Source organism: Corylus avellana, chromosome 3, assembly GCF_965113065.1.
Source record: "Corylus avellana chromosome 3, dhCorAvel1.hap1.2, whole genome shotgun sequence".
NCBI classification, from domain to species: Eukaryota; Viridiplantae; Streptophyta; class Magnoliopsida; order Fagales; family Betulaceae; genus Corylus; species Corylus avellana.
The window spans coordinates 22,889,532-22,910,678 of record NC_142492.1 but is presented as its reverse complement, the minus strand read 5'-3'; the positions used below and the strand labels follow the sequence as shown (position 1 = coordinate 22,910,678).

Sequence of the window (21,147 nt, the reverse complement as noted above, 5' to 3'; positions counted from 1 at the left end):
TCTTCTTGTTCTGCAAAAGGACACTTCTCAATGGTGTGATCTAGATAGGAACAAAGAGCACATACCTGGAATGGTGTGTCTTGTTGCAGAGATGAAGTTTTCTAAACAGTCATGGCTTTGACAAGCATATCCAATTTCTTTTAGACTGCAGCCAACTGATTAGTTGATCCTCCACTGAGATTCACTTCATACATGCCCTTGCTCTTAACTCCTCTCCTTCCTCTTGAACAGAATTGCTGTGAATGCTCACTTAATGTTTCAAAAAGTTCCACAGCTTCCTCACTACTTTTTTCCATAAGTGTTCCTCCGCAAGCTGAGTCAACCATCCCTTTATTAGTATCATCTAATCCTTCATAGAAGATTTGCATTTGCTCATCTTGAGGGATGGTGTGATGTGGACATTTTAGGAGTAAGGAATTGAAGTGATCTCAGGCTTCAAAGAACAAATCTCTGTCTCGTTGTTGGAACATTTGAAGTTCCCTTTAAAGTTGCTTTGTCTTCTGGGCTGGGAAAAACCTCTTCAGAAATTTGGTGGTCAATTCTTCCCAAGTATGAATGGATTTTGCAAGCAAGGAATTGTACCACAGTTTAGCATTATCTTTCAAGGAAAAAGGAAAAAGAACTAACTTGAGTCTCTCTGGAGTTAGGCCTTGAACATTCTGCAACTTGCATAAGTCAAAGGATTCCTTAAGATGCAAGTTGGGATCCTCAATAGCTGTGCCTCTGAAGTGGGTTAATGCATTGAGAATTTGGGGAGAAATATAATAACTGCCATCCACCTCCGGTTGATATGCTATGCATGAGGGTTGATGGAGGTTTGTTGGCACGTACGCTTGCTTCATTGGTCTCCTCATTCGTGGTGGATTTGCTTCTCGGGGTCTTGGCCCAATTGGATTTTCTTGCACGTCTTCCATTTCAACTTCTTCTTCTCCTTCTTTGTCTCTAGGTCGTTGTCGAATTGTCCGCTCAATTTCAGGATCGAGGGAAAAAATGGTTGTGGCTTGAGATCGACGACCTTGCATGAACTTGGCAACTTCAGCACTGCCGAGTCTGGATGGTCTCTGGAACTGCGCTCAATCACAGGTTGGTGCGTTCGATCGCACTTGGCTAACGATTGATCGCAATCACAGAATGCCAATCCGCAACCTGTAACAGAAAACAAAAAAGTGAAAGGAAACAAAAATTCTTTTTGAATTTTTTTTTTCTAATACTATATTAAAAATTGAAAATTAAACTATCAAAACTAAAGGAAGATAAATTTAAACAAAATTCGCCGCAATCCCTGGCAACGGCGCCAAAAACTTGTTGTGCAAAAATATACCTAAATTAATAGGTAAATAATTGTACGTTTTACCTGCAAGTGCACAAGGTCAACATGGTAGTATAGGGTGCAAGTACAGAATCATTCCCACGAGGATTGCTGAATTTATGTTTAAAAATAAATTCCTACGTAAAAACAGAGATTGATTGTTAAAGTGATGATAATAAAAGGGTAGGGCTTTGATATCCACCACTAATTATATCTAGCTAATATAACAATATACCAATACTTTGATTATGTTATGCACATTTAATGCTTGCCAACCTAAAGGTATGTGTGTCTACTTCTTAGGCTATTGATTTCCCTAAGCACCGAATTAGGCATGGGTGTCTACTCTAATTCTTTTCTTTCTTAAAGGATTTAGCATGGGTGTCTACTAAGTTGTTCTTTAAGAAAGCATGAATCTGTGAAAATCGACAAACACATGAGGCCTAGGGCATGGGTGTCTACTCTCGGTTTCCCATGTTGATTAACCCAAGAACCCGGTGTAGATTTCTTTTGTTACTTACATTAAACCCAGGACTCGATCATCAAAATTGATTTAATTAATTAGTCCATACCACATGCATATGTTGATCAAGCACATACATATGAGGAATTCATGAAAGCAGGAATTAACCAAGTTAAATAACATAACATAACCATCGCAAAGGGGCCAATATTGAAATATTAACTAAACATAACTAGGGCTTCAATCTAGCCCTACTAAGTAAATTAGCTACACAGAGAATTTATGTTAAACATCTTCATAAAATAAAAGCAAAGAAAAGAAAAGAATAAACCCGAGACTTGAACTTGACAACTCCTATCCTTCTCTTCCTCCAAGCCTCCCTTTTCTAAAGGCTTAAGAGTCTATTTATAGGCTTTAGAAGTCCTTGGAAAAGTAGTAAACCCTAGGGATTTCGTAGGGTTTCAATCCTATTACAATTTGGAGTTGGAAAAACCCTAATATGGAAATAGGGACATTATAGTTGCCACTTGGGATGCCTCCTGCGCACGGGTGCGCTCAATCGCAGCCCGTGTGCGCTCGATCGCACGTCTGCAATCGATGCCTCTTTTGGCCTCCGTTGGATCGCTCCTGGCCTGGCTCGTGCAGTGTCTTCTCTGATGTTGCGCTCGATCGCAGGTACTCTGCGATTGATTGCAGTACCTGGGAGTTTCAAATTTCCATCTTCTCATTTTTGAACCCAAATCTCCTAGTTTTACTTCATTTTCTTCCAAAAGCCTGTAAAATAATGAAAAACACAAAAAGGAAGTAAAATGGCATAATTAACCAAAACCAAATGATTAAAACATGTAAGATAAGGGCTGAAAATATGAATATTTTAGCACTTATCGAGGAACGGCTCCCAAGCAGTCAACTGTCATGGTAAACTTCTTGGTGGTCGACCGACCATCTGCTTACAACGCAATAATCGGTTGGCCGGCATTGAATAAGTTGAAGGCCGTAACTTCAACTTATCATTTGAAAATGAAGTTCCCGAGAGAATGAGGAGTTGGAGAGGTCAAGGGTGACCAGACTGCAGCGAGGAAGTGCTACATCACTTCCTTGAAGAAGCCTTCAGAAGCCACACCTTTGACAGTTAGTATCGTGGAAAGTAGAAAGGAAGGTGAACTGAAGGGCGAACCTACCGAGATGCTAAAAGATGTGTTCGTAGTAAACGGCAAAGTTGTGAAGGTCGGGTCTCAACTCTCCTGGAAGGTCTGAGAAGGCCTTGTCACTTTTCTGAAAAAAGAACTTGGAGGTATTTGCGTGGACGCACGAAGATATGCCAGGCATTAGCCCTAAAGACATACTTCACCAGCTCAATATGGATCCAAGTATGAAACCAGTGAAGCAGAAGAGAAGGAAGTTTGCTCCTAATCGAAACATGGTGATAGCTGAAGAAGTAGAAAAGCTACTCAGAGCTCGGTTTATTGAAGAAGTACACTATCCCGCTTGGTTAGCCAGTGTAGTATTGGTTAAAAAATCCAATGGGAAGTGAAGAATGTGTGTAGACTTCACCGACCTTAACAAAGCTTGTCCGAAAGATAGCTTTCCTCTGCCCCGCATTGATGCACTAGTCGATTCAACTTTTGGGTATGGTTTACTCAGTTTTATGGATGCCTTTTCTGCTTATAACCAGATCTACATGCACCCAGAAGACAGAGAGAAGATTGTGTTTATTACTGATCGAGGCTTGTACTGTTATAAGGTCATGCCCTTCGGTCTAAAAATTGTAGAGGCGACCTACCAGAGACTAGTAAACAAAATATTCCGAGAGCAGATTGGGCAGAACATGAAAGTGTACGCGGATGACATGTTAGTCAAAAATACATTACCACAGGACCATATAGCTGACCTACATGAAACGTTTGAAACGTTGAAAGCGTACAGAATGAAGCTAAATCCTGCGAAGTGTGCATTCGGGGTATCCTTAGGAAAGTTCCTCGGCTATATGGTGTCAAACCGAGGAATTGAAGCTAATCCAGAAACGATCCAAGCAGTTTTGGATATGCAGTCTCCAAAGAATGCGAAGGAACTCCAATAATTAATAGGTAGAATGGCAGTACTTAACCGATTCATTTATCGGTCAACCGATAAGTGTCTGCCATTCTTTAAAATCCAGAGAAAGTCCTTTGAATGGTCTGATGAATGCGAGGAAGCTTTTGGAGAATTAAAAAAGTATTTAGTCAACACACCTTTGCTAAGTCGAACAATCCCATGAGAAGTATTGTATTTATACTTAGCTGTCTCTCCAACGGCAGTAAGTGCAGCCATTGTACGAGAAGAGGAAGGAGTGTAGAAGCCCCTATACTTTATCAGCCGAGTACTGAAAGGGGCTGAGGAGAGATACCCCCAAATGGAAAAGCTTGCCTTCGCTCTTACTATAGCGTCAAGGAAACTCCAACCATACTTCCAAGCTCACACGATAAAGGTTCTCACTGAATACCCTCTCAGAAAGGTGCTTCGCAAGCTAGACTTATCCAGAAGACTGGCCAACTGGGCAATTGAACTTGGAGAGTTTGATATCGAATTCCTCCCTCAGAACTCCATCAAGGGGCAGGCATTGGCAGACTTTCTAACAGAATTTACTAATCTGCTAGATGCAGAACAATGGCCGAGGGACGAAAGTTGGGTAGTTTATGTGGATGGGTCATCCACAAGAAGACATGGTGGAGCTGGGGTGATATTAATCACCCCAGAAGGAGAAGAGCTACACAGTTCCATAAGGTTGGAGTTTAGAACTACCAACAATGAAGCTGAATACGAGGCCGTAATAGCTGGACTCGGCTTGGCCCGAGAGATGGGAGCCGAGTTTATTGAGCTACGAAGTGACTCTCAAGTAATTGTTGGGCATATCCATGGGGAATTTGAAGCCAAAGAGGAGAAAATGAAGCTATTCTTGTCAAAAGTACAGGACTTACAGAATTCTTTCAAGAAGTTTTGCATTGTAAAAATCCCAATGGAAGAAAATGAAAGAGCAGACCACCTTGCTCGGATAGCATCGACAGAGGAATCTGTGGGAGAATCGGAAGAGCCAGTCCAAACTCTATACCGACCTACCATAACCAAGGTAGTCTCGGTCCCGGATTGGCAGAAGGAAGTGGTGGAGTATCTGGAGAGAGGAATTCTCCCATCAGAAAAAAAAAGTCGGCTATCCAGCTAAGGAAAAAAGTTGCTAGATTTACCATGGTAAATGGAATCTTATACAAACGAGGTTTCATGTTACCGCTTCTGGAGTGCGTTTCCAAGGAAGAAGGTAATTATATACTTCGTTAGATTCACGAAGGTATTTGTGGAAGTCATTCAAGCGCAAGGATGTTGGCACATAAGGCACTTCGAGCAGACTTCTATTGGCCTAACATCACCAGGGACTCGGTAGAGATGGTCAGAAATTGCGACAAATGCCACCGTTTCGCTAACATTACCAAGCAACCCCCGGAGGAATTAAGCTCAGTCTCCTTACCATAGCCCTTTTCGCAATGGGAGGTAGATATAGTAGGACCAATACCTCATGAAAAGGGGTGTGTTCGATTTGCAGTAGTAGCTGTGAATTATTTCACAAAGTCGGTGGAAGTGGAGGCTTTAGTGAATATAATGGCTAAGAGTATAGAGAAGTTTTTATGGAAGTTTTTAAGTTTTTATAATACTTTGGTATTTCTATTAATTTTGCTTTGTATAAAACTACAAGGTGTCTGATTGTGGAAGAACGGTATTTTTGGGTTCGTCGAAGATTGTGGGTTGGTTTCGTTCGAGATTTGGCCATGGAAAAACAGTGGGTTGGTACGATGATTTGGCCATAAAAGAACGGTGGGTTGGGGAGGAAGTTTCGTGGCCGGAGTGTGGGTTCATGGCCAGAGACTATTTCGCCTAGAGATGACCTTCGTCGCCGGAGCTTAGGGTTTAGCGTTGAAGGATGTATAAGATATTGGCTTTGGCGTTGAAAGAACTTGAAATGAATGATTCTGTTTAATGGGTTATGTTTTAATTCAAGGAGTTCAATTTTAATTTTTAATGTTAATATATATATATTTTTAAAAAAAAAAACCAGTCTTTTTACTTTATTAAGTGGATTTTTTTTTTTTTTAAATTAAGTGGCAGGATGCATATCTAGTCATAGCTAACGACTTGGCACTTATGACAGGTGTCAAAAATTAATTGGTCCACGTGTCAGTGATGTGGATTTTCGTTAAGAGTAATTCTAGAAGACATACTTGTGTCCTACTAAGAATGATGTGGTTATTAAAATCACCATTGTGCTTGTGATTGATCATTATTGAATTTTGATCAAATGGTGATTTTAATAGCCGCATCATTCTTAGTAGGATACAAGTAGAACACAAGTAGGCCTTCTAAAATTACTCTTTATGAAAATCACAGGTACTTCCTGTGCTAATGACCCCCCTCATTAGCGGCGACTTTCTAATGACCATTTTTCTTGTAGAATGAACTAAAAACCACTTTAGACTATAATTATCAAATAACAACTTAGACTATAATTATCAAATAACTATTAAAACATATTGTAGTTTACAATCAAATAACTACTGTAATCAAATAACAATCAAATAACTAATATTCTTATAAACACATTTCATAACAGAAAAATAATTTTGAACTAACATCAAAAAGTACAACCTTGATTGGTAATCTGAGTAGTTTTGCTATATGCGAGTTGTTATTTTGTACAGGGAAATATGTAAATAAATAAACAATAGTTAGTATTCCGTCTTCCGTATTCCGGCTAATGTGTATTCTGGCTAATGTGTTCCGTCTTTCATGCTCAAGCTATTGCTGGTTAATTTGTTGTGTTTTTGTATTTTCTGTTGTTTTTTATTTTGGGTTTATGTCTGCCTATACTTTTATGGTTAGATCCAATTGTGAAGACCTTTTTTTCAAAACTTTGTGTTGGTGTCTTTTATTTTTTATTTTATTTTATTTTCTTTTTTCCAGTATCTGATTTGGACTTTGACATTGCATTTACCACTTTAGACTCTTTTGGATGGCTGTTTCCATTTCCTAATGGGGGCTCAAATATATTTGCATTAATCTGTGCTCATTTTATTTTTGTAACTGCTTTATACGGCTCATTAAGAATGCTGGGTCACTTGTTTATCCTATCTCCTTCCATTTTTTTTTTTTTTTTTTGAGACTATCTCCTTAGTTTTGTAATTAAACTAATTAATATAATTTATTACTATACATTAGTTTTGTAATTATATATAATTTGTTATAACTACTAATAATTATAACTGAATTATTAATGGTTATCAATAATTACATATCATTACGGAAAGTTATTTATACTTATACATAATTTTTTTTTAAAAAAAAAAAAAAAAAATCTATGAATTTCTTAGAATTAATTTTGAAATATATATACATATTTCTAATTACATTATTATAAATTTTTTCTCTATTGATTTATAATTTTCTAAAACTATCTAAAATTTTATGATTATTCATATTTTTTTTTATAGTAAAGATACGTACTTATAATTATATATAAGTTTTTTATTTTTTATTTTTTGACTGAATGGGTAATTTCGTAATGATGAAAATCAATTTGTACAAACAAACACTCCAGCATATAAAAATGCTAGAAACCAACCATAACAATTTCCAGAAGGAAAACAAACTAGACAACTACAAACGTCCGGTCCTGTACGACTTGGGTTTTGGGCAAGTCAAATTATATTTTTGTAATTATTTAAAAGTTAGATAATTCAAAGCCACGGCTTGGGTTTTGGGCAAGTCAAAAACCCCATTGAGGGCCTGACAGTTCAGGCCGAGCCAGGCCTTCATTTAGGGCCTAGTAGCTTGGGCCAAGCTAGGCTCTTTTTAGATCAAGGCCCGGTAGAGAAAATGCTTATGCCTTTTTTTTTTTTTTTTTTTTTAATTTATTTATTTTTTGTGAATGCTTATGCTTGAACCAACTACAAAGCATTTTCTTTTTCATTTTTCTTCAATTTCTCACCATGGGCTCCATGGCTCCCCAGTCCCTATGACCACCGGAATGGGGTCCATATATGGCCCTCCACGACCATGGAGAGATTTTGTGATAATTTTTTTGGAGTACAATCATTACTTTCTAAGTATTTTGTTAGAAGGAGAAACAGAATGTAAAAGAAATTGTCTATGTCATAAAGTCTTGGATTACAAAGAGATATTGACAAAACTGAAATGAAATACAATAACCTTCCTGATAAAAGGTGAAAGCATGCATAGAAAATAATTTTGATCTTTTCCATGAAATCTTTTTTCACCAGCCAACTAACCAACTGCTTCGTTTGCACCTTACTTCACCGGTTCAACGTAAAGTTTGGGCAAGAAGGGAATCCTCTACAAGTTATTGGTAGCTCTCGAAAAAAGTGCCACTTAAAAACAACGAAAACAGGACAGACGAACTTCACCACCAACAATGATCTAGTTTACTAAATGAAGATGGAGTCACGATTTCAATTGCAAGCATATAGCATAAAAAGAGGAGAAACATGGGTATTAGGAAAACTAAACTAAGAGGACTACTCCATGGGAGGAGTACGCCTAATAGGGCCATTGTTACAGCAAAGCTGGTACCATTAAACATAGTATAAAGTAGGTGGAAATAGTATTCATCCATGATTACCTTCCCTGCCTGGTGTGGGACTATGCAATTATCGACCGGATTGTGTTGAGGATCACAGTTATCTTACCAAAGTCTTCCTGGGGAGTGAGTACCAATTGGAAGTTGATTGTTAAATAAAGCACCACAACTACCAACAAGATACTACGCAACTCATTAGGTATACCCATTTGTAGACAAAGCATAAACATCTGAAAATCACGAACAAAGTTAGATCTGAGGTAAACTTCATGAGTAATAGCTCTACGACTAGGAGAAAGACGTAAAACTACTCTAGCAAGATGTAGCATACGCCTCATCTCACTGCTGATTGGCCTTTGCTCTTGCCAAATGGTACAACCCTCTAAATTCTCAGAGTTTATTGTAACTCCAACATTATTCAATAAGCGCCGCACAACCTGTATGACGCAGTCATGCACAATTAGTAATCCCTCACTTTAAAATGGACAACATACAATAAGGTAATGTTACAAATTAAAGAAAAAAAAAATCATTTGAAGTCAATTTTTAGCATGTTCCTAAAATTAAATCCTTAATATATCATTACTTCGAGCAACAAAATAGACCCCTAAAACACTGACTCAATATTTCTTAATAGAACCATGAGCGGAGAGACCACGCCTGGGGTTGATTTTGAGATACTGCAATGTGCAACAAAGTGTTGCCTTCCTCGTCCTTCGAATTCAGCAAGTTCCCTACCCCCGACAATAAGACATATTTGTCTTGTTTGTTACGTGAGGCAAACTTATTATTAAACCTGGTCTTCTCGTACCATTTCATAAGGATGTTAAAAGCATCTACCTGGTTGTTTTTCAGAGCAATATAAAAAGCAGTATATCTTCGAATTGTAACATCTTTAATAGATTTGGGGCAAACATATAAAAATTTAACTAAAAGATGAAGGTTTCCTGTTTGAACAACATAATGCAAAGGAGTTACATCCTCTTTTCTTTGAACACGAACAAGGTTTTCATCAACATCAAGTAGCTGGCGCACCACTTCGGTTTGGTTATTTTGCAAAGCAAGGTGCACAGGGGAAAAGCCATCTTCATTACTCTTCTTAGAAAATGACGGGTTTAACCTCATGATCTCCGAGGCAAATCGAGTGTGCCCCGCAGCTGCAGCTACGTGTAAAGGAGTCTCAACAAACGGTAACTCGTCGATCCTATCCAAAACTTTTACATCCCTCCGTATCAATCCGTACAGGGCATCGATGTTTCCTTGCTCAGCAGCATCCCTCAAACTCTAATCCATTCTAGGAGAGGCGATAGTGTGTCCGGACAGTTAAAAGTAAGAAAATGGCTTTAAATGAGAAGATTAGCCGTCCCTCTATTTATAGGATTGGATTAGCACATGTCACTGGAGCAACGAGTTTAACGTTGTTTGGGGACAATGAGGTGTAAAGGACTTTGTGCGTCTGAATGTCTGTTCTGTGAACCAGCTGGGCTTTGTCTAGTGCATCAAACTAATTTAACTATGTCAATGTCCCTTTTAAAACAAAATGTTAATGTCCTTCAGACAAACAAAACTACACTTCATAAAATTAAAAAAAAAAAAAAAAAATTCTTCAAATTATTTTTATAAAAACTAAAGAACTAAAAATGAAAAAGAAAAAAAAATTATAACGATATGCTTTTAAAAATAAAATAAAATATTTTGTTACAAATATATAGTAATTTATTTTTTAAAAAAGAAAAGAAAAGAAAAGAAAAGAAAAGAAAATCCAATTTATGTGGGTATTTTTTATAAAAAAAATAATTTTAAAAAAATAATATAGAAAAAATAAAAATAAACATAAAACGAAAAAAGAAAAAAGAAAAACCAATTTATAAGGATTGTTTTTAATTTTTTTAATTATTATTTTTAAACATATTAACAAAATAAAAATAAAAATAAAAATAATAATCAATTTCTAATAAATTTTTTATTTTTTTAAAAAATAATATTTTATTTTTGTTTATTTTTTAATTTTTTGTTTTATTTATTTTTTCTTATTTATAAAGATATTTTTGTCTTATTGAAATTGTTTTAGGGTTATTTTTGTCTTTTTGTTAGCCTTAGAGAGAAGCCCACCAAAACTTTATTTATTTTTTTTTTTTTGGCTATTTTGTCGAACCAATTTGGTGAAAAAAAAAAAAATCATAAAAACCATTAATCCTACAGCCTCACTAATTTGCTGAGAAAAAAAAAAAAAACAGCTGTGAAATATTAATAGTGAGTACCGTTCACTCACCAAATGAATAAAAAAATGATTAAAATTGTTTTCTCTTTTCTCCCATTTCTTTCACCAAGAGAAAAAAATAGGGAAAAATATAAAATGGCCCTCCAAACTACCAGTCATTTGAAATTTAGCCCTCTAATGTTCAAAATGTGATAAAGTAGCCCCCCAAACTACCAATATTTTGCAATTTGGCCACTCCGTTAGGCAGCACTGTTAAAATGGATGGAAAAGTTAAAATGATGTCGTTTTGTTGAGATAAAGTTACTGAAATACCATTTTTAGAAGAAAAAATAAAATTTTAAAAAAAAACCCAACTATACGTAGTCGTTTTGCTTTCAAGCAACAAACCCCCTTCAACAAAAAAGTCATCGTGTTGATTTGTTTCTCGAGCAAAGAAGGGAAGAACCCATTCCGGCAAATAACCCCTTTGTCCAGCAAAGAACCAAGAATCTCAACAGCTATTGGATCTTCTTCGTCGGCAACTTCAAAGATTCACGTGCTTCTTGTTCCTTTCAAGATTTCACTTTGATTTCAGCAGGCCAACTCCTTCAAAATTCAACAGATTTCAGCAAATGAAAGAGCACCTTTCATCCGATTTCAGTTTTTAATGCCATTTTCAGTTCGTCACTTCACTTCGCCTCATTTGCTGAAATCAAAGTGGAATCTTGAAATGAACAAGAAGCACGTGAATCTTTGAAGTTACTGACGAAGAAGATCCAATAGCTACTGGGATTCTTGGTTCTTTGCTGGATAGGGGGTTATTTGCCGGAATGGGTTCTTTGCTTGAGAAACAAATCAACACAACAACTTTTTTGTTGAAGGGGACTTGTTGCTTGAAAGCAAAACGACGACGTATAGTTGGTTTTTTTTTTTTTTTTAATTTTATTTTTTTCTTCTAAAAAGAGCATTTCAGTAACTTTATCTCAACAAAACGACGTCATTTTAACTTTTCCATCCATTTTAACAGTGCCGCCTAACGGAGTGGCCGAATTGCAAAATATTGGTAGTTTGGGGAGCTATTTTATCACATTTTGGATATTAGGGGACCAAATTACAAATGACTAGTAGTTTGATGGGCCATTTTATATTTTTCTCAAAAAAAATATATATATTGAATGGAAAATAAACCTAGGCTGGGATGAATGATATATATAATTGGAGAGAAAATTGTCTTATTTATAGTGAAAGCATGTGTCCTTTTTTTGAAAAATATGACCTTAGGCCAAAAAAAAAAAAAAAAAATGACCGTGAAGATAAGACAAATATTCGAAAATATGACCGTTAAGATAAGATAAGAAATTTAAAAATATGACTATTAGGAAAATACAAATGTCTAAAAATATTACCGTTAGGATAAGAAAAAAAATTAAAAAATATGACTGTTAGGGAAATACAATTTTTTAAAAATATGACCATTAGAATAAGATAAATATTAAAAAATATGACTGTTATAAAAATACAAACATTGAAAAATATAAATGTTAAATAAATAATAAAGAAATCTTTGGAAAATAATATTTAAATTGAATAATTGAAATGAGAGAAGTGTTGCACATCCCAAATTTTCTTTGCAAAAATTGGTTCCTAAATGATGTGTCAGCATCTCATGAAATTTATTATTTTGGGAAGTGTGTTACCAACTCATAGAATAGTGACACATCATTTGGGAACTAACTTTTGGAAAAAAAAATTTAGGATGTGTAGTATTTCTCTTGAAATGATGAGACTACTGGGAGTGTTTTAAAAAAATTGATAGCTAAATGTGATATTTAACTATTTTGGTGAGATAAATTTGATAACGCTGTTCTTAGGGGGACATTGACGCAATGAGTAGTTTAAAAGAAAATTGACAATGAAAGGATAGGTTGAGGGAGGTATCAGGTATGTGTTATTTTTTTTTTTCTTTTATATATTCTCTTCAACATATATAGCATTCTTTGTTTTATTTTTGACACATGCAGCAGTAAAGACACTCGTTCAAGAAAAGAAAAAAAAAAATTATTATTTCCGAAACTAATTTATACAAATGGAATCTTTTTAAGAAAAACTCCCCCAATCCCATTAATCCATACAGATACGCCTAATTGCCTACAGGAATCCTGCTATAGTCTTGTTATTAAGCCAATATTTCATAAATTCAACACACACCCAAATCCATTGGATTAATTGGACGGATTAAACAATCATTAGTATTTGGGGAAAGTTCACGTATCCCCTCAAAAATAAAAAAAACAAACAAATAAACAAACAAACCTCCTCAGACACTAAAATCAAAACACCCGATAACTATCTTATAAACATTAAAGAATCAACCAATCCACTGGATGCAGAGAAATACTCCACAGAGAGAGATTACTAGCGGAGGCATGGGCAGTGGCGCTGGCGTGAGTAGAGGGAGGTGGGGGCGGTGACCATATGGGGTGGTGCATGGCCACCCCAGCGCCTAGGGGTGGCTACGTGCCACCCTAGAAAGGCCGGGGTGGCTCGCCGGCCACCCTGGGTGGTCCTCTAAATTTATTTAAAAGGAAAGTAATAGAACCTAATATAATCAGGTGTAGTTGTGTTTTCTTTCTTATTGTGTTCCAAGCTAATGTGTCAGCTTCTGAATGGTGGGCATAAAACAAGGGTTTTTATGCTACAACCGTATTGAAATTATACTCCTCCGAATAGTCCCCAAGAGATAGCCAATCGGCTGGAACTATACCTAATTAAGCGAATGTTACTAGTTGGAATCCCCTCCCCCTTTTGTGCATACATGTCAAATATATATATATATATATATATATATATATAATCATTCAATTCAAATTAATTAGTTTAAACTTTCAAGATAAAATATTAAAATGTATCTCAATATGAAAGTGCTTATATTTTATTTTATATTGTAACGTGACTTTGTGGGTATCCAAGAAAATATGACATGTGAAATAAAAAAGAAGCAACATTTGCTTGGACTGCCCAACTGTTTTTAAATCAAAAGTTTTCATATGAGTGATCTTAAGAGTACCTAATACTTGGGTCGGTTTCATCAAGATTTTGGCACAATACTATTTATCTCTTCTTTTTTTTTTTTTTTTTTAATATTCTCTTATTTTTATATCATATCAATCACTTTTTATTACTATTCAAATAAAAAAATTACTGCAAAACAAGAAATTCTCATTTTTCCATACAAAAAATTTTTACTTTTTTTATTTTTTATTTTTTTTTTTTTTTTTTCATATCAATCAATTTTTATTACAAAATCTAATATCGAACTGAAAATGAAACAAATTCGTACCAAACTATTAATGTCATGATAAGGCAAAATCAATGAAGACTTTTCGGGTAACTACTCTCTCTTTGTTTTGTACTTTTTATTTTTTTATAAGTGTACCTACTCTCTTCGACTGATTAAGAATAAAAAAATCTAAAGAAACATAGCCCATGAAAGATAAAAAGAAGATGTAACATTTGCTTTATTAATTGGTCCAAGTTTATCTAAATGCAAAGACCCTCTTCGAGTCTTGTACAGTTGTACATGCAAAATTTTTCATATTAGTGTTCAAAGTACGGCCGTTTGGCACTACACTCCTCTCTTATTTATTTTTTTTTTAAAAAAAAGTGAACATTTTTTTTTACCAAACAATTTTTTTTGGGTTTGTTTTGCAATGCAGTTTAGGATAATTTTTTGGGATAAATACAAAATTGGTACTTATGATTGGCCTAAATTACAAATTACTCCATGTGGTGTAAAAAATAATTTATAAGTCTCTGAAGTTGGCCTAAATTACAAATCATTCATTGTTGTTTAAAAAATAATTTATAGGTCCAGTTTACTCACTGAAATCAATTTTCATTAAATAACTTAATAAAATCTATTATTTTGCCATGTTATACCCAATTAAAAACGTAACACATGTTATTATTAATTTATGATTTTCAAAAATGACGAATAGGATTTTTCACATAAATCTATGATGCTAGCTAAGATTATATATTAGTCATCTTTCCACGTTATACTGCTATAGTAAATTAACCTAATCTCCTTAGCCGCTTTATAAAATGCAACCATCAATTTTCTCGCAAAATGCTCTCAAATCGTGACGAAAAAGATGAAAATAAGGGAGAATATGTTAATTTACTGTAGCAGTTTGATGTGAAGTGAAGACTGATGTGTAATCTTAGGTGGTGTCCTAAAATGATGTAAAAAATCCTAGTTGTCGTTTTTTAAAATTAAAAATTCATAATAACACGTGTCACTTTTTTATTAGGTTTACGTGACGAAGTAAGAAAAAATAACTTTGAACTCGATTGTAATGCTTTTTAGCAAATTAAAACATCAAGAATATTAACAAATAATTCAACATAAAAAAATATCATGTAATATATATATATATATATATATATATATATATATATATATATTGTCATTACTATTTGGTATGACACTCATCATATTTGTCATTACTATTTGGTATGACACTCATCATATTTAACTGATCACATCATACTTGTGGCGCTTGGGTCCCCACTTTTCACCTTTGATTTTAATTTTCTCATAAACATATGCCATGAGAAATCCTATGATTTTTAATTTCTTCTAATATGCATATATTGTTTCTTCTTCTAATTCTTTATTTTGATAGAGGGTTGAAACATTACCTCTCATTTGTACCTATTCTCACCTACACCGCTACACGACATATCAAATTCAATTTGTGTTGGTCACTTTTTACTTTACTCTTTAAAAATAAAAATAAAAAAAAAAATTCAGATTTCATTTCACATTTATATTCCATCAATTAATTTTTCTTAATATTTAAAGAGGCTTTTATCTTCTAAAGCATTTTCACTCTCCCCAGAGAAAAAGGTTTTTTTTAGTAGAAGCAACTCTTTAAAAATGAAGAATAATTTGGGGAAGAACGAGAAAGTGGCTCCGGTCTGTTGTGATTTTTTTTTTTTTTTAATGAATGAATAAGGTCCGTTGTGATATCAATTGTGTGGCATATCTATAGGCAGTGTTTGCCAAGAGGCTGGACCGAGCCTCTTCTTTAATCCCTCCCCAAAAAAAAAAAAAAAACATTCACCTCAAAATTAATCCTAACATTCTTATTTTTATACCACATCAATTATTTTTTTTATTATTATTATTTAAACAAAAAATCACTACAATTTTTTTTTTTTTTTTTTTTTTTTTACATTTTTTTTATATAAAATATATATATATTTTTTTTCACTTTTTTTCATAAAACATTTTCATTAAAACCAATCAAACATATATTCCTAGAAAGGCATCACAGTGCCGGCCCTAGGTCCAGCCTCTTGACAAACACCACCATAGTTATCAGAGCCGAGATTCAACATGCATGTTAAGATATAACACTTGGTTAGAGTATCTCCAATAAAATTTGACTCGATTAAATTATTTTCAAAATTATGTAAAAGTGATTATAAATAGCCAAAATAAATAATGCTGCTGAAGATCTTAGAGCATCTCCAGTGTTTCTAAATTAGTTTTTTTAGTTAAATTTACTATTTTGTTAACTTTTCTTACTCTAAATACTGTAAAATAGAAGGTTTTCCTACTACTGCTACGGTGAACTTTCGTATTTACAAGTTACTATACCAACTTGTAAGTAATATTTTATTATATTTTATCTTTCTTTCTATTTTTTTAATATTTTCTCTCTCATTCTCTCATTATATCTTTTTATGGAGAAGACAAAGAAATGATAAAAAAAACTAATAAAATAATATTTAATTAGAGTAGATAGTTAAAATAGATGTTCTTGTTGGAATGTGTAGTGAAAAACCAGTAGCTAAGAAGAAAAAAACTGTATTTTAAATAGTAAAATAAAAACTCTTGCTGGAGATGCTCGTGCTATTACTGTAAGATTTTACAACTAATAATTTAATACCAATGAAAAGGAGTCACAAGATTAAAATTAGAGAGGATCACAATATTGAAAATGCTTCGCACCACCGACTACACCGCAGTGAATGGATTAGGATTTCTTATACTTTTATAAAAATTGTAGATTTTCACATTATGAAAGTTAAGCAATTTTTATTCATTGAAACACTTAGAAAATGTCAAATATTAAAAACGTGAAATGTTACAGTTGAGAATTGAGTAAATTTTCATAAGGTTCTTTGTTCTTTACGTTGTAAAAAAACTTTAAGCAAAAATTATGTTTTAATTTTCTGAAGAATAATTATTTTCTATAAAAGTGAAGAAGAAGACTTTTGAGAAACAAGTTCTTTCTATAGTTGCCTTAATAATATGCCACATTTTTTAACATATTTTATTTTTCAAACATTTCGATGCTTAGAAGTTACAATATGAAAATCTACAATTTCTTTAAAATTGTAAAAGATCATAGAGGACTTTCCATTTTTTTGTTTTGTTTTGTTTCTCTTGGCAATCAGTAGAGGACTTGAATTAAATAAAGAAAGACCAAGAAAATCAGAGGATTTGAATTAAATAAAAAAAGACCAAGAAAATCGAGCGTCGAGGACTTGAGTTAAATAAAGAAAGACCAAGAAAATATAGCGTCGAGGACTTGAATTAAATAAAGAAAGACCAAGAAAATCTGAGGATTTGAATTAAATAAAAAAAGACCAAGAAAATCCAGTGTCGAGGACTTGAGTTAAATAAAGAAAGACCAAGGGGGTGTTTGGCAAATGCCAGCACGAACCCCAAAACCCAGGACACTATAGATTGACCGAAGGCCCCCACCTGCTGCGCTTGTTGTGTTGGAGAACCAATGGGGTAAATGACAAATAAGCCCATATATTAGAAAAATAGAAAACCAAGGACTCTTCACGCTCCCTCATCCCCAAGGTCTGAGTTCCCTCTCGCTGGCACTGTTCATCGTCCCCAAGCTCCCTCAAAACTCCCCTCTTCCGCAATTCGTCATTTCATCCTCTCCCTCCTCCCTCATTTGTTTTTCCACACAAACGAACTCTGAGCTCCCTCATCCCCAAGCTCTGAGCTCCCTCTCGGAGGCACTGTTCCTCGTCCCCAATCTATTTTTCCCTTCTTTTGCAAATCGTCATTTCTTCCTATATAAACGATTCACAGAGAATAGGGGAAAGAGAAAGAGAATGGCAGAAAGAGGAAGGAGATGGAAGGAGGAGGAAGGAGTGGGTGTTGCTGGGGAAGATGAAGCTTCTCACTGTGCTGTGAGATGGGGGGGAAAAAATTTGGGTATATTTTTTGTGAAGGGGTGAGTGTTGCTGGTATTGGGGAAACTACACGCTGTGTTGTGAGTTGGGGGGGAGAAATTTCAGCAAGCTTTTTGTGTGGGCGTTTTGAAGGGACAAGATAGTCATTGACTAGCATAAGAAAGGGGTAAAATAGTCAGCGTGCAGCGTGCAGTTTGACTGCTTTTCTCAATTGTCTTCGGCGCCGAGTTGAAGCTACAGTGCCGTGGAAAAGGCTACAGTACAAGAGGGGTTAACAAACAACCCCCAAGATAATACAGCTTTGAGGACTTGAATTAAATAAAAAAAGACCAAGAAAATTCAGCATCAAAATATATGTTTTTAAGAGAAATGCTACTTTTTTTTTATTTTTTTTTTTAAAATTTTTTTACAAGTTCACACAAGAAAGGAGAGGAGAATTCAAACTATTGATCTCCATTTCATTAGGCGTGGTCCTAGTTGATTGAATTACCTCTTGGAGACAAGAGAAATGCTACTTAACATTATTAAGTGTTCATTAATTTTTTAACATTTTTGTTGAAGTGTCGCATTCACATATGTTAGATTTGGCCTTTGACCATCTCATTTAAAAACTAATTGGTGTCCAGTGAGAGAAGCTAAATCATTTTATGGCGTTCGAAATCGAATTCTCGATCCCATGATTCTGGCTCTGATACCATTTGTTGGATCAGGCCTTTGACCATTTCACCTAAAAACTAATTAGTATCCAGTGAGAGAAGTCAAATCCTTTTATGGCATTCAAAATCGCTCACTGCAAGGCATGTTATAAGAGTCGTCTAAGTGAGTAGAGTGACATTGTTAAACCTCAACAACATCCACTTTTTTTTTTTTTTTTTAATATATATATTCCGAATTCTAAAGTGTCCATCTCCTATAGGGGTGGGCAAATTAACCGTTACCGTTTAACCGGCCGTCTACCGGCTTCGACCGAACCGATATAAACCGTAGCCGATATGCCGATATCCTTATCGGTTAAAAAAAGTATACCGGAATTCGGTCCGGTCCGGTCCGGTCCGGTTAAGCGGTTCTTATCGGTTAACCGGTTAACCGATAAGAAACCGGATTTTTTTTTTATTTTTTTTATTTTTTTTAAGTCCTAGTCCCAAAACGGCGCCGTTTAGTCTTTTAGAGAGGTTTCCAAATTCCCACAAGTGACACAGGTTTTCGAATTTGTGTAATGGTGTTGCCGATGACTTATTTTCCTTTGGCTAAGTGACTTTAATTAGTTAATACTTTGTTTATTATTCATTAATGAATTTTATTTTAATTTGGGTTTGGGTTTGGGTAGGTTTGATGTTTTTTTTTTAAGTGATGGCATTTGATGAGATTTCTTTGCCTTTGGTAAAAGCATTTTTCATTAACTAGTTTTGCTAGTCTAATTAGCATTCATTATGTTAATTAGTCCATTTGCTTTGGAAAAATGTATTTTATAATATTAAAAAAAAAAAAAAAAAAGTTGAAGTGGATCAATATAAAAAAGCTTCAATTTTTAGCCCAAAAAACAAATATTTGGATCCCAACAAAAAGTATTTGGTCCCTAAAACAACTCATTTTTAATAAATTATTTTAGCCCAACAAAAAGTATTTGGGCTCTCAAAAGTCAAAAAAACTCATTTTTTGTTTTTGACCCAACAAAATAAATCAATATAAAGCTCTCGGTTAAATCGGTTAACCGGTTTAACCGGACCGTTTAACCGTGTACCGTTTTAACCGAAATTATCGGTTAAAATTCTTATTGGTTCGGTATCGGTTAATAAACCGTTTAACCGAAAATTATCGGTTAATAACCGATAAGGTCCTTAACCGGACCGTTTTGACCGATACCCAGGCCTAATCTCCTATATATCTTTACTTAAAGATATATAAAAAGTGGGAATGACTTCCAAACAGTAGATTTTCTTTTGTACTTAGAATTTATTATTTTATCCTTGTTCTTTATTCTTCATGATTTAGTTAGATAAGGTTATTTTTGTCTTTTGACATTTTTTTAGATTGCAAAACTACTAATTTGCCCTTCCTGCATCTAATGAATTTAAAAAGTTGTCCGGATATTTTTGTCTTTTACATTTAAATTACCATTTTGCCCTCTGAGTAGGTAAAGAGCCAAAGTTTGAGAGATGATTTTTTGGTCTTTTAAGAAGGAAGTTTCAGGAATGGGTTCCTGGCGAGATTCAAGTTCAGAAGGAATGGGCAAGAAAGAAGACCGATTTTTTTTTTTTTTTAGTTGCAGAAATGTGCAGAAGTCAAAAACAAAATCTACCTAAACGATTTTGTATTCAGAGAAGGAATGGAGCAGAAAGGAGTAAAAAAAAAAAAATCAACCTGGAACGATTTGGATTCAGAGAAGAAATGGAGGAGAAAAGGCAGAGCAATTTTTTTTTTTTTTTAATTTCTTGTCAGCCTCTTTGTTGCTACAGAGAAAGAGTACAAGAGTACGAAAAAAATCAGCCCAAAAATCAATCTGATCGGCTCTTTCTTCTCCTTGAGCTTTTACTCACAGTTTGCCATTTTATCTTACAGGTTGCAAAAATTAAGCAAATGCTGCTGCCAGATGCAAGAGATGGTCATGTGCGACCTGTCATACAGACATTTTATGACCAGATATACAAGTAAAAATCAATCTTGGTTACCTAGCTGTTGCATAGTACCAATGGCTGTGTGAAATGGTTCAAAAAGTATTTTGTTTGTCATTTATTGGTACTTTTTAATAAGATTACCCATCACAAAAACATCATACATCCGAAATTTTTCAAATTCTTATCTGTGCATAATTTCTGAAAGATGTGAATTAGGCTTAGTTGAGATTGGCACAGTAATGGTTGGATCAAGTTTGTTCTTATAAATTTGGATAAACTTAAATGAATTTTAGCCGTTTTACCGTTTTTCTTTTCTTTTCTTTTCTTTTCTTTTCTTTTTTGTTGGAAGATGATCAGAGGATGTCTCTGTCTCTGCCCATATATTGTCTAATGCTTTTCTAATACAATTGCAGCCAATAAATGACTTGGATTTCCATCCTCAAAATACAGTTCTGATATCTGGGGCCAAAGATCACACTACAAAGTATGGAATTCTTTTGTTTAATCATCAAATATTCGCTCTTAACACAATATGATTTTACTTTAGTCTTGATTCATTGATACTGCTTTCACAATTTTATCTATAATACATTTCCTCTCTCCTTTTAGATCTGTTGATAAGCTGCTTAAACACTTCAATCTTTGTTTCTCTAAAAGCAGTAGTTGACTTGGAATTTGTTATGCATCACTCACTCACTGTTACTTTTCCAG

General features: G+C 34.4%; 2 protein-coding genes across 2 annotated transcripts; one reads left to right on the top strand and one right to left on the bottom strand.

Annotated features, from left to right (window-relative positions):
* Positions 1–4,164: 4,164 nt before the first annotated feature.
* LOC148586957 (uncharacterized) lies at positions 4,165–4,971 on the top strand. The gene has a single exon (XM_088514420.1). The coding sequence runs from the start codon at positions 4,165–4,167 to the stop codon at positions 4,969–4,971; it is 807 nt and encodes a 268-aa protein (XP_088370546.1).
* Positions 4,972–8,453: 3,482 nt separating this feature from the next.
* On the bottom strand, positions 8,454–9,516 carry LOC148586956 (uncharacterized). Its single transcript, XM_088514419.1, has 2 exons — positions 9,073–9,516; positions 8,454–8,828 (listed from the first exon to the last, which is right to left on the bottom strand). Exons 1-2 carry the CDS (start codon positions 9,514–9,516, stop codon positions 8,454–8,456), a joined length of 819 nt encoding a protein of 272 aa, XP_088370545.1.
* Between the last annotated feature and the right edge of the window lie 11,631 nt (positions 9,517–21,147).

Bases quoted from the DNA above. Each gene is read 5' to 3' on its own strand.
- LOC148586956 (XM_088514419.1), bottom strand. From the start codon at position 9,516: ATGAGGTTAAACCCGTCATTTTCTAAGAAGAGTAATGAAGATGGCTTT. The intron at 8,829-9,072 runs GTATCTCAAAAT...TGCGTCATACAG, and splicing joins ACACTTTGTTGCACATTGCA to GTTGTGCGGCGCTTATTGAA.
- LOC148586957 (XM_088514420.1), top strand. From the start codon at position 4,165: ATGGAAAAGCTTGCCTTCGCTCTTACTATAGCGTCAAGGAAACTCCAA.